This window comes from Fukomys damarensis, unplaced genomic scaffold (genome assembly GCF_012274545.1).
Source record: "Fukomys damarensis isolate Sample0158 unplaced genomic scaffold, DMR_v1.0_HiC HiC_scaffold_19, whole genome shotgun sequence".
NCBI classification, from domain to species: domain Eukaryota; kingdom Metazoa; phylum Chordata; class Mammalia; order Rodentia; family Bathyergidae; genus Fukomys; species Fukomys damarensis.
In genome coordinates this window covers 61,476,995-61,491,851 of record NW_022900931.1, presented here as the reverse complement: position 1 = coordinate 61,491,851, position 14,857 = coordinate 61,476,995, and the positions used below count along the sequence as shown (strand labels likewise).

Here is a 14,857-nt window from a genome sequence, read left to right as displayed (position 1 = left end):
AAAAAAAAAAAAAAAAAAAGACTTGCCAGGGTGATCGTGACCAGACCTAGGTGACTGAAACCTGGGTGACTTCCCCTACCACTGTCCCCTGAGGTTCATCTCACTTCCCAAATGAGTTGAACGTCACTGGGTGCACAGATGTGAAGAGAGCAGGCGAAACACTGCACTTGAGGAGCATAGGATTCGGGAGGGTATTGTCCTGGCGCATCTCCCAGAGCCTTGGTCTGAAGCCACTGTCACTGGTGACTCCAGAGAAGAGAGGCCCTGAAATTGCAGGCAATGTGTTTGTGTGAATGAGGAGAATGTCCACACATTTTATCAGATCCTGTTAACCTAGCAGATTTATTTACTTTTCACATACTTGGGAAGGTTATTTTTAAACAGCATAAATTGAAAGCATGTCCACGTAAAAACCTGCAAACAGATATTTATAGCAGCTTTATTCATGAGTGCCAAAACGTGGAAGCAATAAAATGTCTTTCGGTTGTCGAGCGGATAAAGGACCCGGTATGGGCCGATGACGGTACGTTATTCAGGGCTGCAAAGAAATGAGCCATCAAGCCACGATCCTTAAACACACATTATTAAGTGGAAGAAGCCAGTTTGCAAAGCCTAACCGTACGACGTGCTGGAAGAAGCTAACGGATAGCGATAGCACACGCGGTGTTGCCAGGGTTTGCAGGTAGAGGGCAGTGAATCAGCAGCACGCAGGGATCTTGAGGGCAGGGGAGCTTCTCTGTGTGGCACTGCAGTGGTGAATCCGCGTTGTTACACATTTGCGGAGGCCCCTGGAACATAACACCAGCAGGGTGAGGCCAGGGTAACAGCTGTGTGTCCCTGTAGCTTCCTCAGTTGTAACAGATGCACCGCACTGGTGGGGGCGCTGACGGAGAAGCCATGCGCGTGTGGGACAGCAGGTGTACGGCAGTTCTGAATTTTCTGCTCGGTTTTGCTGTCAACCTAAAGCTGTTCTAAAAGATTGTTTTGTTTTGCTTTGGGTTTTGATGATGATGTTGTTTCGGGGCTCAAACTCAGGACCTTGTGCTTGCAAGGCAGGCGATGTATCACTGAGCTACATCCTCCGCCTTTGTTTTGTGTTTTGAGGTGGGATCTGTGTTGTCCAGGCTGGGCTCGAATGATCCTCCTCCTTCAGTCTCCCAGATAGCTAGGACTGTAGGTCTGCATGGCTATGACTGGCTGCTTGTATTTTTAAATAGGCTAAGCTCAAAAAATGTATATAGTTGACAGAGGCCCAGGGATCTGAGGATTTTGTCTGAACTTCCTAAAACTGAGAAGCATGGTGTAGATGTGACTTTCTGAGCATGTCTGTAGCTTTCATGAGAATTTGAGGGGAGACCACCCCCAGGCTGTGGGGTAGAAGGTGCAAGAGCAACAGCCGCTCCCTCCAACCCTGTCCCCAGGTTCCTCCAGACAGCTGAGATGGTGAAGCCCTCCACCCCGTCCCCCAGCCATGAGTCCAGCAGCTCGTCGGGCTCCGACGAAGGCACCGAGTACTACCCCCACCTGGGTGAGAGGCTTTTGGGGAAAGAATGAAGGAGGAGTGAAGGGGGGAACGTCAGGAGCCTTCTGGGGCGGTGAGGAGAGAGGAGAGCAGAGGAGCCTTGGAGGTGCACTTTTGAGAGTTGTGAGGTGGGAAATCTGGAAGGATTAGTGCTGCTCCCCCTTCGGTCCGGTCCCACTGCCTCAGTCCATGGCCAGCACATCTGCGTCTGGCTCCATGATCGGAATGGGACAGGACCAGGTCTGTCTGTTTCCGGGCCCTTGGCATCTTCAGTGCGGGGCTCAGGACATGTGTTGAGTCCATCCAAGCGGCCCTCATGCACCTGATCGTTGTTCCTGTGCCTGTGCCCGTGCCTGTGCCTGTGCCCTGCTTCTCCCCTCTGCTCCTCCACAGTGATCTAGTTCTGACTTGATGACCTACACTCCAGGCAGGGTCTCCCCTGTCTCCTGTCCTCCCTGACGCGCTTCTGACTGTGTCTGTCTTCCTCATCTATCTTTTTGCCATCAGACTGGTGGCTCCTTGACAGCAGAGGCCAGATCTGACTTGCCACGGGGTCTGCAGCATTGCTGTGCACCCGGCCTTCTGTGCCGCAGTGCATAGGTATCCCGCAGTGATCTGAACTCGGGGCAAAGGCAGGTCTTTGGGGTGAGAGAGGAGTCCATGAGACCAAGCGCTGCCGCCTCACTGCCCATGCCCTCCCACCCTCAGTCTTCCTGCAGAACAAAGCTCGCCGGGAGGACTTCTGCCCTCGGAAGCTGAGGCAGATGCACCTGATGATCGACCAGCTCATGGCGCACTCCCACCTGCGTTACAAGGGTGAGGCTCCCCGAACCTCCTCCTGACTTCCGAGGCGGTCCCGTGGCAGAGACCCCTGACCATTTCCCCGTCCCGCCTCTGCTGTCACACACCCACCCCCAGGCCCGCCGCACGGCACCTGCAGGCTGAAGCGCTTTCTCCTCCAGGTACTCTGTCCATGTTACAGTGCAACGTCTTCCCGGGACTCCCGCCTGACTTCCTGGACTCTGAGGTCAACTTGTTCCTGGTGCCCTTCATGGACAGCGACTCGGAGAGTGAGAACTCGCCAAGAGCAGGTGCACTTGCCCCTCTGGGGCATCCAGCCAGGGGGAGGCAGCCCGGCCTGGGCGGGCAGTGACAGGGACCCAGCTGGTCCAGAAGCAGGCCGGCCTGTGCCCAGTGGTTGCTGGGGTGCTTTTTTAGGTGCATATTTCAGAGTTGTGAAGGCATAGGAAGAGCTGAGCCAGGGCTGACTGGGAAGGAAGACCCTCTCCTGGCACTCAGCCCCCTTACCTTCCCCACCCTGACTTCCCAGGGCCTGGTTCCAGCCCACTTTTTTCCCTGCTGCCTGGGTACCGTGGCCACCCCAGTTTCCAGTCCTTGGTGAGCAAGCTCCGGAGCCAAGTGATGTCCATGGCTCGGCCTCAGCTGTCACATACGATCCTCACCGAGAAGAACTGGTAAGAGCTCTGCAGAGGGCTGGCTGTGAGGCGCCCTGGCCCGGGGCAGACGGGGTTCTCAGAGATCGGTGGGAGCCCGTGAGCCCCTCCTCAGTGAGCCTCAGTTCCTTCAGGTCTCTTCCTCAGTGGTAGCTGCTGCCATCCTGGAGGCGCCTGATCTGTGCCTCAGTGCCAGTGTGTGCCTAGTGAATCATCCTGACTAGTGTCACAGTTTCTAGTGTGGCGACTTGGGCTCAGAAAAGTACTGCGTAGTAAGGTCGCACACCTGCTAGAAGGGTCAGTGAACCTGCTAGGCGTGAAGCTTTCTTCTGATGACCAGTGGTAGGAGACAGGGACAGGAGCCAGCGGGAGCTGCCCTCTGAGCTTCTGCTGGGTCATAGCTTCTCCCCGTCTCACTGTCTCCCACCCGTGCCCTCCTGCCTGGCCCATCGGCTCTGTCCCCTGCTTCCACTTGGGCTGCTTCGCTTTCCCAGCCGAGCTCTCATGACTTCCGTGCCCAGAACCCACAGCAAATAGGTCCCCGGCATCTCATCTTACTTGGAAGAGAGACACCCTGGCTCGGTGCTGCCTCTCTGACTTGGTCCCCAGGGATTCTGCAGTGGGCTGTGGCCAGAAGGGACTGGGATCAAATGCAGCAGCCAGAAGCTGCTCAGGGCTTGCAGAGTGAAGCTGGAGCCAAGCTGGGGTTCAGCCCGGGCTCTGCGCACACACACACACACACACACACACTCACACACACACACTCACACACCCTTGGTTTAAGCCAGGGTTGAGTGGAGAGGGAGGATGGGGAAACAGGAGACCGCAGCTGCTGCCGAGTGCTTTCCACCTGGAGGGGAGGGCGGGCTGGATGTGGGGCTGGCAGTGGGGCTGGCAGTGGGGCTGGCAGCCTTCACCAGGGGCAGCACTCTGAAGACGCGTTGGTCACATGCTGGACCCCACAAGGGGCTCTGGCTTCCCGCCTGTGCACGCTGCCCTCCCTGACTGTTGGCCTCCTCCCACAGGTTCCACTATGCTGCCCGCATCTGGGACGGGGTGAAGAAGTCCTCTGCCCTGGCCGAGTACAGCCGCCTGCTAGCCTGAGGCCGTGGGGAGGAGTGTCGTACAGGAACCTCTTGGGTCCCCGGTGGACAGTGAGGGAGGGCACCTGTCCTTCCCTAGGTGGGCCAGAGAGTGGAGCAGGCCCGATGGACGAGGGACTGCGACTTCCCGCCCAGAGACACAAGGTGTTCAGGGCCAGGACCCCGCCCTCACAGGGGGCTTGTTGGGGGGACTTTAAGAGATCCCACCCCCAACCTGGGATGAGCAGCCCATCCTAAGTCCCCCGCAGGGACAGGCAGTGGGAGGAGTCTGAATGGTGGCCAGGAAGCCCAAGCCCCGCCCTGACCTCCCTCCTCAGGGACAGGAACACCGGGCCTCTCTCCCTGGCTGCAAGGTGTTTCCTGTGAGGTGAGGCAGGGTCTGCAGAGCTCGGCGTTGGGGTGGATCTGGTGTTTTAAATAAACAGCATCATACAAGGCTGTTCTCCTCTCCTCTTCCTTCCCCTCCACCCACATGCCGCCCCAAGATGCAGGGCAGTTATCCGAGGCCACCATTGGAGCCCGAGTGGCCTCAAGCCTCCCTGCTGTGTGGCTTAACAGGGTGACTGTGCTTGTGCTTTCTACTCTTAAAAATGCCTGCCTTTGGGTTAAATGTCTACTTTTGGTTTAACAACTGGAACTTGTCCTCGGTTAAAGACCTACTTAACCTTAGTTCAAATCCTTCCCTTGCCCTTGCAGGCAGTACCTGCTGTTGGCTCAGTATGGTGGCTCCCTTCCTTTAAAAGCCTCATTGACTCTTGTTTAAAAGCAGCAGCTTCTGCCTTTAAATCCAGAGCCACCCCTCAGCTAAGTACACGGCACAGGCAGCACAGAGCCGGCCCTCACTGCTCAGTTAACCACAGTACATGATGTTCACCATTTCCCCATCTCCGCATTGGCCCGGCTGCCCCACATGAGTCCTTCCCCGCAGATTGCGCCAGTCTCCTGGGTAAAGCCATCGTTCCAGTTCGGCCTGCTCAGTCCCCCGGGCCCTGTCAGTCGCGCCCGTCTAGTCTGCTCACTCCTGGTACCCTGGGCCTCTGGAGAGCAGAGCATGGTGGAGGTGGGTATCGGGAAAGCGGGCTGTGAGAGGAGGGGCCCATGCAGGTCTTTTGAGAGGGGCTGAAGTCTGGGAGGTTTGAGACCCAGGGAGGCTCTGGCAAGCTGCTCCCTGGCTCCACTGCCCTGCCCCTTTCAGGTGGTGCTCCAAGCCCTTCAGAGCTGTGACCTCGGCTGCCTCCTAACAGACATGCTTCCAAGTCCCTTACCCCACACCCCGTCTGCAGAAACCCGCCCTGCAGCCCCGAGAAGGAGCTCCTGCCTTGTCACGTCCTGTGTCCTATCCCATCCCATGCGGGGGCTGCCGGCTGACTGGAGCCAGTGGACAGCAAAGGGTGAGAAGCCCAGGCAAAGAAAGGGCGCGCACTCGGCTCAGGAGAGCAGGAGTTGAGTTCCTTCCTTTCCATCCCCAGTGCCAGGGGACGGAGGGAACTGTGCGCTCCCAGCCCCTTCCTGCCTCTTCTGGCTGGCCTGGGCTCCGGCTGCTTATTGCCTTCCCTGGGCCGTCAAGGCCAACGCTGCTGAGGAAGGCCTGAGTCAGCGCACTCAGCATGGTGGGCTGCGTGGCCAGGCCAAGTGAAACCCCTGGTAGGTGGCGCGAGTGGCCAGGGAGCCCGGTGAGAGCAGAGGCGCCTCTGGGAGCCTGGCCTGGCACCTCCATCACCAGAGCCTTGGGGACCTCGGTCCATGGGCCCTGTGCTGTTGCCAGGCTTTTGAGCAGGGCTGGGGGGACCTCGGTCCATGGGCCCTGTGCTGTTGCCAGGCTTTTGAGCAGGGCTGGCCCCTCTGTTTGGGAGCCTGACTGTGGCACCGGTCTTCCAAGGAGTTGGTACAAGCCATGCCCTGTGCGTCCAGCATGGGCTCAGTTGAGGCCACATGCCGAAGTGACTACCAGCCAGAGTTCCACCACGGTGAGGCCTTCTCCAGGACGTACTGAGCTGCTGGGCGTGGCCACTGGGCATGCTGCTTGTGACTGGATGATTCCTTCCTCATTGGACGTCACCCTGGCCCAGTTCAGCCGTGGAGAACAGGGAGACCTTGGTTTCCTTCACACCATCCACTTCAACGCATCGTTTGGTTTACACTGTGTCATCTGACAGCCGCAGGGGCTTAGCACTTGCTGTAAGCACAGTACACAGTTTAAGAATATCAGCCTATCCAGGCACAGTGGCGCACACCTGTGATCCCAGCACTTGGGAGGCTGAGGCAGGAGGATCACGTGAACTACATAGTAAAACCCTAGCTGGACACAAGAAAAGAATGTCAGCCCTAGGCCCAGACTACCTTCCTTTGGATCCCAGCCTTGCTACTGTGCAGCCCTTGCCAAGTTACCAAACCTCCCGGGGCTTTTGTTTTCCAGTTTCTAAGTCAGATGTGCTAAGTGTGCCACTGCTGGATCTGCACTGGGCGCATAGCATCTGCTCGACTTGACTTGCAAATACTTGAGCCAGTTCTTGTCCTTCCCCCCCAGTGCAAGGGATCGTTCTCTGTCAGTGGATGGTCCGGCAGCAGTGAGCATTGTTTCACGGTGGAGCCTCGGCCAACCCCTCTTCCCACTCTGGGCCCCGTTGGGAGGTAGAGAAGGATTGGGGAGTCCTTCAGGGATCCCCCCACCCCAGCCTCCCGAGCCTGCCCAAGGCATCAGGGTCTGACAAACACACTTCCTCGAGAAGCTGCTTCGTGGGCTGGTTGATTGGCTAATTGTCAGTTTGAGAGGGGACCGCCCAGCTGAACTGAGTCAGCAGGGTTCTGGGCGTGGAAGACCCACTTACGGAGGCGGGGCGTGTTGTCAGCAAGGTATAAAAGGAGAGCTGGCGGGCCGGCGGGCGTTCAGCCGATCTTCCTTGGAGCTGCGCACGACTGATTTTCTCTGGAGAAGCTTCGGCTGTCTTTCTTCAGAGGCCCTTTGGCACTTTCATCACTTTCTTCGGGGGAGCTTCAATGCCCGTCTTCATCTCGGATGTCATTTTCTGACTTCCAGTGCAGACCCTCAGCCTTCTGTCTCAGGTCCTTCAGCCTTGTGCTGCAGACACTGGAGCTTCTGGCACTGTCTGGCGCAGATCCTTCAGGCTCCTGGTAACAGACTTGCACAGGACACTGCCGCAGGCTCCAGGCCCTGGACTGGATGCTTCGGGTCTGCAGTGAGCAGACATTTTGCACCCGTCTACATCTGACTAATAAGCACTGACTCGCACACACCCCTACCCTGAGGAATGAAGTCAGAGTTCACTCAGGGCTGGGTGGTGGCGAAACGCCGTGACGTGAAGGAGGAGGAAGTCATCCAGCGCTCCGGCCAGGGACGGTCAGGCTGGGAGGTGGGTGGGCCTGGGTCCAGCAGGCCCTAGAAGGTGCCCTCGGGGTACCCAGGGAGCAGGTGCAGGGTAGGGTGCAGTCACTTTCCCACCCCTGTGTTCGTGAGCCCAGTCTCTGGATGGTGGTGTCACCTTGCCTGAGCCTGCCTCCTCCTGCAGCTCAAGTGTGGCCTGCTCCCCAGCACCTCCCACGAGCCGGTCCCCCGCCTTGCTGCCTCCTTTGGAGCTCTGACCTCCTGCAGCAGCGGCAGCGTCTTGAGTTGGCTGGGCTTTGCGTCACATGGGCTGCCTGACTCCAGTTCTCAGCCTAAAGAACTTGACAACCTCAGACACACAGGTAAGGGGGTACTTTTTCTGAGTTGCTTTCAGATCACAATGTGTGCCTGTAACCGATTTAATGACTGTATTGCTGCCTAAGCATCCATTCTTAGGCCTGACGTAAGTTGTCTGGAACCCAGTTGAAACTCATCACTCCAACCTAGGTGGAACCTTCCCTCCCCTCTGGCGGTTTGTGGTGTAGCCCGCTAGTTCCTCATCTCGAAGGCCCAGAACCTGCCACACCTACGGCAGCTGATCATGGTCAAACTTAATGCTCAGTAATGGTCAGCCAATCCACAGCACCCTCAGAATAACACCGGTGGACCTTAATAGAAGCACAGTCCCTTGGCCTCCCCCACCCAATTAATCCATAAAAGTAGAAATCACAGTGACACGGTATTTGAGTCATCACTGGCAAGAGTACCCAGAGAATAACAGTATACCAGGCTGAGTTGCTTTGTTTTAGTTAACAGGTGTTCGTCACTGCCTGGACTCCTGGCCCCATAGCAGCCTAGGGAAGGAGGGTCTCAGAACCCACTGTCCAGCACTGAGAGGTTGGGTGACACACAGGGTGTTGGGAATGGGACACAGCTCTCTGACACTAGAATTCTGACTCCGAAATGTTTTGGGGAGGGGGCTGGTATTTACCCAGCACCAAACACTGTAACCAACAGCAGAAGATAATGATTTAAGACCTGGGACCTTCCTCCTTACTGGGGATCACAGTTAACACTCCTTCTGCATGAGTCTCATACTTTTTTTTTTTTTTTTTTTTTTTTTTTGGTACCGGAGATCGAACTTGCGCCCTTGTGCCGGGCAGCAACGCAGAACCACTGAACCAAATCCCTGGCCCACATAGTCAAGTCCCATTTCACAGAGCAGAAAACGGAGGCCCAGAAAGGCAAAAACCACTTGCTAAATGTCTGCTCCAGAGTCAGAACATAGATCAGCTCTCTTAGGTCCTTTTGCCTGAAGAAACCCTAGATCATTGTACAGTGAATACTTGCTGTAGGCCCAGCCCTGCAGGAAAAAAGAAAACCTCGCCTACCCTTGTGGGCTGGCCCTGCTCAGGGGCTGTGGTGCACGGCTAGGACCTTGTCCCCCTCAGGGCCCTGATGGACACGGACAGCCAGTGCAGACATCCTGGGACTGCACCCAGCAAGTCACGTCCCTGCTGTAGCTTCTGACTCCCCTGAGGGGAGGCCCAGAGAGTGATGTCGGCTTCCTGTCCTGTTTGATGGAGAGCCGACTCTTCAGAGGGCCACAGGACTCAGCTTTGCTGGTATGCAGCTTCAGGCAGCTGGGCAGCTTGATTTCCTGCGAGCAGCCACAGGTGGCTTGAGCGGAGAGGGGAGAAAGCTCCTTCTGCAGCCTCAGGAGGCTGAGGCAGGAGAGCTGAGGTCTGAGCAGGACTGGGGGTGGGGAAGGGGGAGAGCAATGGAAGGGACAGGATATGGGACCAGTGACTGAGGGAGTAAAAGGGACAGAGGAGACAGTGCACTGTGTCCCTTTTAACCTCAGAGCAAGTGACACGCATTCCAGACCTCTCTGCGTAACATGGGCTGGGGCAGGTGTGTGTGGCGTGATGTCAGTGATGGCACAGCTCAGACGGTGTCAGCTGGTTTGGAGCACAGATTTGAGCCAGGTGTTGTGGTGAACACTTGTAATCCCAGCACTCTGGGAGGCTGAGGCAGGAGGTGGCAAGTTCAAGCCCAGCAATTTGGTAACTTAGCTAGACCCTGTCTCGAAATTTTTTACAAGGCTGGAGATGTAACTCGATGCAACCACAAAAACAACAAAACCTAGATTTGGAAAGGATCATCTGAGGGGGTCTGGGATTGCCCTCCACACAGAGGCAGGTAATCTGAGGTTTCAAAGTGAGGCCAGAATCATCCCCAGATCCCGGAAATCATGGGGAAGTGTGCGCGCCCGGGAGTAACACCAACTCCCACACCCTGCAGTCCCCATCCACCACCTGCAGAGCCTCCAGACCCCTCTTGAACTCCAGGGGCCTTGGAGGGTTCCCCACGGTGTCACAGTCCGCTGTGGTGGACACAGGGGCTGGGAGAGGGAGGACTCCGCTCCACAGCGACTGCTCCCTAGTGGCCTTTCCCGTACCGGCCAGGCGTTAGGGGACTCTCCACACGGAGGCCGGGGCTGGGTTCTCCTCTCCAGGCTGCTGAAGCTGAAAAGTGAGCCTGACAGCCTTCCCCTGCCCAGCTGAGGCCTAGAGCCATGAATCTGAGCCCTCATCTTACTGTACCTCCCCAGGACCTGCGTTCTTAAACAACTCTGGGCCTTTTCCTAGCTGGCTGTGCCAGGCAGTGATGTTAGCTCAAGCCCTCAGGGAAGCTCCTGCCCTCCAGCTCCTCCACCTCTGGCAGCTTCTTTATTCACTACACAAGATGGTCGTGGTGGTGCACGCCGGCACTCCCAGCACCCTGGGAGGCTGAGACAGGAGGCAAATTCATTCTCAGTTTAGACAGCTTGATGACTTAGTGACATTCTGTCTCACACACAAGGAGGGAGGGCTGGATATGTAGCTCAGTGCAAAGGCCCCGCGGTCAGTCCCCAGTGCCAAGAACACCCAGGGCGATTCCTCCCACAGTGATGCCCCATTCTGCATCCACCCCTTGGTCCTACTGCATCTAAACCCAGCCCTCCCTGACCCCTGTCCCAGCCCACAGAAGTCCTTGGGACCGGCCCGGTCTGGCCACGCCCCCAGTCTGGTAGTTTATTCACACGTATGTGACCCTACACTCAGCAGGCCGGATTTCAGGCACAGGGAGGTGTGTCTGACTCACCTTTGAGACACACAGACACACAGACACGGTCGTCCGTGCTCCCAGACCCTCACTCTTCACACCCACGTGTACAGCCACACAACACAGTGGGCATCAGACTCTCAGCTCAAGATTCTTCCCAGTCCCGAGCACACCCGACACCACTTTTCTGAAGGAGACTCCAAACTGCACCCCACCCCGCCGCCTCTGCTCTCCTTCACGGATGCTGTCACCTGGCCCTCACCTGGCCACTCATCTGTATCTCCACAATCCACAGGGCGGGGACCCCTCCCTGGTCCACCACCCCACCCACCGTCACTCCCAGGCAGCAGTTGCTAGGCACCCACTGGCTACCTCTCCAGAAGAGGACTTCCGGACACTGGGGTAGTCAAAAAGGGAGATAGAAGGCTGGGGATTTAGCTCAGCGGTTCTGCCGCCTGCCTTGCAAGCACAAGCTCCTGAGTTCAAAAACCTGGTACCCAAATTTTAAAAAAAAAGGGGGAGATAGGATTGAAACAAGTACCAGGGGCTGGTGGTATAGCTCAGTGGTAAAGTGGGGGTCTGGGTTCAATCCCTAGCACTGAGTAGTACTAAATCCCTTAGCGGGACCTAGCTACTCAGCCGCGGGCACTCACAGCAGGCGACACTTGTCTCCTGTTTCGGCGCAGGCCACGCCGTCCTGCCACACAAATCCCACCGGCCTTGATGTGGGGCTCAGGAGAGAGATCCCACCAAGGCCACCCTTCACACCTCAACCTCTGCTGCTCCCCCAGCCCCTCCCCACTTCAGCAACAGCGGCTCTCATTTGTACAACATCGGCCTTGTTTGTTGCCCAGCTGGTTTGGCCTCTTGGTGAGGCTTGGCTTATGGGTGAGGTGGGCGGCCTGCACTTTTATTTCTCTTCTGGTAAGTCGCGCTTTTTCCAGCTCTCGAGAATGTACTTGAGGAGGAGGCCAACCTTCTGGCGGGTGGTGAGCGGGGCTTCCTCGCTGCCTCCCTCCCCGGATCCCCCCTTCTCCACACCGTTGTCACCGGCCGCCTCCAGGCTGATGTTGGGCTGGGGCTCGTCCTCCTCCAGGGCCTTGATGCGGACCCGCTGGGCGTCCTCAGCCAACTCGTTGAGGCAGCCCTGGAGCATGGTGTAGACGGTGCCGAAGCTGATGCCACCGGCCACCAGTGTGCCGAACACAGGGATGCCCCTCTCGAAGGCGCGGGCCACCCTCATGGCGCCATCGGACGACTGTGAGTAGAGCCGCAGGACCATCTCGGGCGAGACCTCGTTGGCCAGCGGGGAGCGGATGACGGAGCGCAGGTCACCCGCCTGCTTGCCCACCTGTTCGGCCAGCTTGGCCAGTGAGTCGTCGTCCAGGCCGAAGCTGCGGTGGTAGCCGCGCAGCGAGCGGATGAGCAGGGCGTCGTCGTAGGCGGCTGCCAGCCCCGGCACGGGCAGGGCCTGGATGACGCCGGACACCAGGGCCGTCTTGAGCACTTGCTCCTGGAGCATGTCCTTCTTCTTCTGCAGGGCCTCCAGCGAGATATCGGGCAGTGACAGCAGGCCAGCGTGGCGCCGGTGGGCGGGCAGGTCGTGCTCCCAGGTGGACATGAACATTGGGAAGTCGTAGCGGGACGGCGAGAGGTTGGACACGAGGAAGATGCGGGGGTCGGACACGCCGACCGCCCGCAGCCGCTCCGCACAGTGGTCTCGGATCTCCTGGAGCACGGCGGCCTCGCTGAAGCCCGAGGGCCGCTGGCTGCGCGTGGCCGCCAGGTCCTCGTCCACCTTGGTGCGCACGAAGTAGAACTTCTTGCCCTGGCGCAGGATCTCTGAGGCCAGGCGGGTCTCCACAGCCCCACAGCGGCGGGGGGACACCAGCAGGAAGAAGTCATAGCGGCTGAAGTCCACCTGCTTCAGGTACTTGTCGGCCGGGCAGCCCGGAGAGCCAGCCCCCGGGAGGTCCCACAGCGTCACATCCGAAAACTGCGGGTGCAGGTAGGGAGAGGGCTGCATCGTGGTCTCCACGACGCCGGTGAGGGCCGCGCCAGGGTCCTCGGCCCCCAGGCCACGCAGGGCATTGATGAGGGACGACTTGCCGGCCCCCGACTCGCCCGTGACGCCCACCTCCAGCCGGGTGCTGTCCGAGGAGGCCAGCAGCTCTCGGAGGCGAGAGGCGGCCTGGGGGATGTCACCAGACTCGAAGGCTGTGCGCAAGGCCTCCAGCTCTTCCTTGGCCATGAGGATGGTGCTGTCCTCCCCAGGCACAGCTGGCAACTTGGAGGTAGCCATGGTGACCCGTGGTTCAGAGCACAGCAGGGGACAAGGGGAGTCACGGGACGCCTGATGCTCAGCGTCTGCGGAGGAGAAGAGAGCTGTTCACCTTGTGGGCCTGGGAGTGGCGGAAGGAGGGCGTCGGGGACCTGGGGAAGCCCCTCTGGAGCCCCGGGCACAGTGGGTGGTTCTGGAATCTCACGGGCCCCGGATACACATCTCATCTGTACCGCTAACTTGCTGTGCGGTCGAGGACAGAATGAGCCCCCTTCTGTGCCTGCCTGCTTCTCTGGGTAGTGAGCTTGATGCCTGAGCAGCATCCTGGGTGCTGTCGGGGTCTGGGGTGTGACCGAGGAACAGGGCCAGCTTTATGGGCACACCCTGCCCCTGCCCCCCACCTCCTGAGTGATGAGGGAGTGACTTCACCTCTGCCTCCCTTGCCTCGCCTGAGGAGAGTGAACTGCCTCCTCGGATCACTGAGAACTAAATGAGTTATGACCCTCAAAGCACTTCCAGCAGTGCCCGGCCCAGAGCACGGGCTCACCATCACCAGTATTCCTAGCTGCCGGTGTGGCGGTGCAGGCCTATAATCCCAGCACCCTTGGAGGCTGAGGCAGGAGGATCACAAGTTCAAGTGCAGCCTGGGCAACTTAGGGAGACCCCTGTCTCAAAATAAGGAAACAAAGGGCTAGGGATGTAGCTCGGTGCCTAGGCCTTGGATTCCACCCCCAGAACAAAAAAGAAAGCGTTAACACCCTTAACTGTGTGACTTTGAGCAAGTCCTTGCCTCAGCTGCCTCAGGGGCGAATCCTGCCCTGCTGAAGAGGCCAACATGGCCCTGGGTCTCAAACCTGGGGCCAACTTTGAAGGTGGTCCTGGTTCTGCCTGTGGAAGAAGCTGGGCCTTGGGAGTTGCCCCCATTCAGCCCCAGCCCTACCGTGGCCAACCTAGCTGGGCCTTTGCCTCCTGGGCCTCAGTTTGCCTTCCTACCTCCTGGGGCCTCTGTGAAGGTCTCTCCTCGGATGCCTCTCCTCACTCTGGCCTTCCCTCTCCACACTCCTCCCTCTGACCCTTCACCTCTAACATCCTCGGAGCTCTGGGAGGCGCTTCTGTGTGGGACCCTGTCCCCACCTGACAGGGAGAGGGACCGAGGTTCAGAGGAGACAGTGTCGTCTCCTACTCAGAGGCCCAGCCAGGGCTCAAGCCCAGGCCCTTGGGCACCGTGGCTCCACAGGCTTTGCCTCCCTGCTGCCCTTCCTCACCACCCAAATGCACAAATTTTCCTCATTTCTTTGCTCCCGCCAGACCTGATCCTTCTACCCCCATGAGCCCCTCCCTCCCTGAGCCACCTCAGGACGGGGCCGTAGAGAGGGGCAGGGTGGGAGCTGGACAGGGCCCACAGCATGGGGCAGACAAGATGGTGGCCGTGGGGCTGGAGTTAGGGCTGAGGGGCCAGGACTGGCAGCTCTGGAAGCTCCTATCTCTCCACACCTACCAATGGCGGCACAGCAGAGAGCCCTGGGCTTGGGGACTCACCTGCCCTGCAGTCTCCCGCTCTCCCCACTCTCTCTGCCCTGGTGCGTAGCCTGGACCAGCCCCTGTTGCTAGGCCCCATTATAGCAGCAGGAAGCAGCCCATTGGTCAGCCCGGCCTGGTGCAACAATGTCACCGTGATGTCAGAAGTGGGGTCAAGACCCCGCCCCCCGGCAGCCGGGGCGGTCACCAACTGGTCACACTGGGCCCTCAGTCCCTCGTGGGCCCAGGAGGGATCTTTCCAATGTTGAGACTTGTTCCAAAACCTCTGTGGTCTTCAGGACACAGTCCCACGTGTACAGCCTGGCATCCGAGGGCCTGAGCCCAGGGCATCAGAGACTGAGTCCCAGTGCAGAGAGTCATTGAACCCTCACTCCCTTGGTCCTCAGTTCTGTGTGCTCTTGATGAGACAATTCAGTCAAGACGCATAGGCCATCAGAGGAACAGGTAGAATTTATCACAAAGTAGTCCTTCAGACAAGAAGGCAGCCAGGTCCACCCAGGCATCTGC

At 58.4% G+C, this 14,857-nt stretch overlaps 2 protein-coding genes across 8 annotated transcripts in view; one reads left to right on the top strand and one right to left on the bottom strand.

Annotated features, from left to right (window-relative positions):
- Positions 1 to 4,569, top strand: part of Smg9 (SMG9 nonsense mediated mRNA decay factor) — a 17,622-nt gene extending 13,053 nt beyond the window's left edge. For 5 of the 6 annotated variants that reach the window (XM_033765830.1, XM_010623253.3, XM_010623247.3 and 2 more), the window contains 5 exons: positions 1,422 to 1,528; positions 2,231 to 2,338; positions 2,485 to 2,613; positions 2,853 to 2,997; positions 4,002 to 4,569. In XM_033765830.1, coding sequence (XP_033621721.1) covers positions 1,422 to 1,528; positions 2,231 to 2,338; positions 2,485 to 2,613; positions 2,853 to 2,997; positions 4,002 to 4,080 — 568 coding nt within the window. In that variant the 3' untranslated portion in view covers positions 4,081 to 4,569. The remainder of the gene's footprint in view (positions 1 to 1,421; positions 1,529 to 2,230; positions 2,339 to 2,484; positions 2,614 to 2,852; positions 2,998 to 4,001) is intronic. The other variant, XM_010623252.3, reaches the window with a different exon arrangement.
- Positions 4,570 to 11,372: 6,803 nt separating this feature from the next.
- Positions 11,373 to 14,482, bottom strand: Irgc (immunity related GTPase cinema). 2 transcript variants are annotated; one of them, XM_010623254.2, is made up of 2 exons: positions 14,351 to 14,482; positions 11,373 to 12,897 (listed from the first exon to the last, which is right to left on the bottom strand). In XM_010623254.2, the coding sequence occupies exons 1-2, from the start codon at positions 14,427 to 14,429 to the stop codon at positions 11,441 to 11,443; spliced, it is 1,536 nt and encodes a 511-aa protein (XP_010621556.1). In that variant the 5' UTR covers positions 14,430 to 14,482; the 3' UTR covers positions 11,373 to 11,440. The 2 variants fall into 2 exon arrangements, with proteins under 2 accessions (XP_010621556.1, XP_010621557.1); XM_010623255.1 differs by having other exon boundaries at positions 14,310 to 14,388.
- Between the last annotated feature and the right edge of the window lie 375 nt (positions 14,483 to 14,857).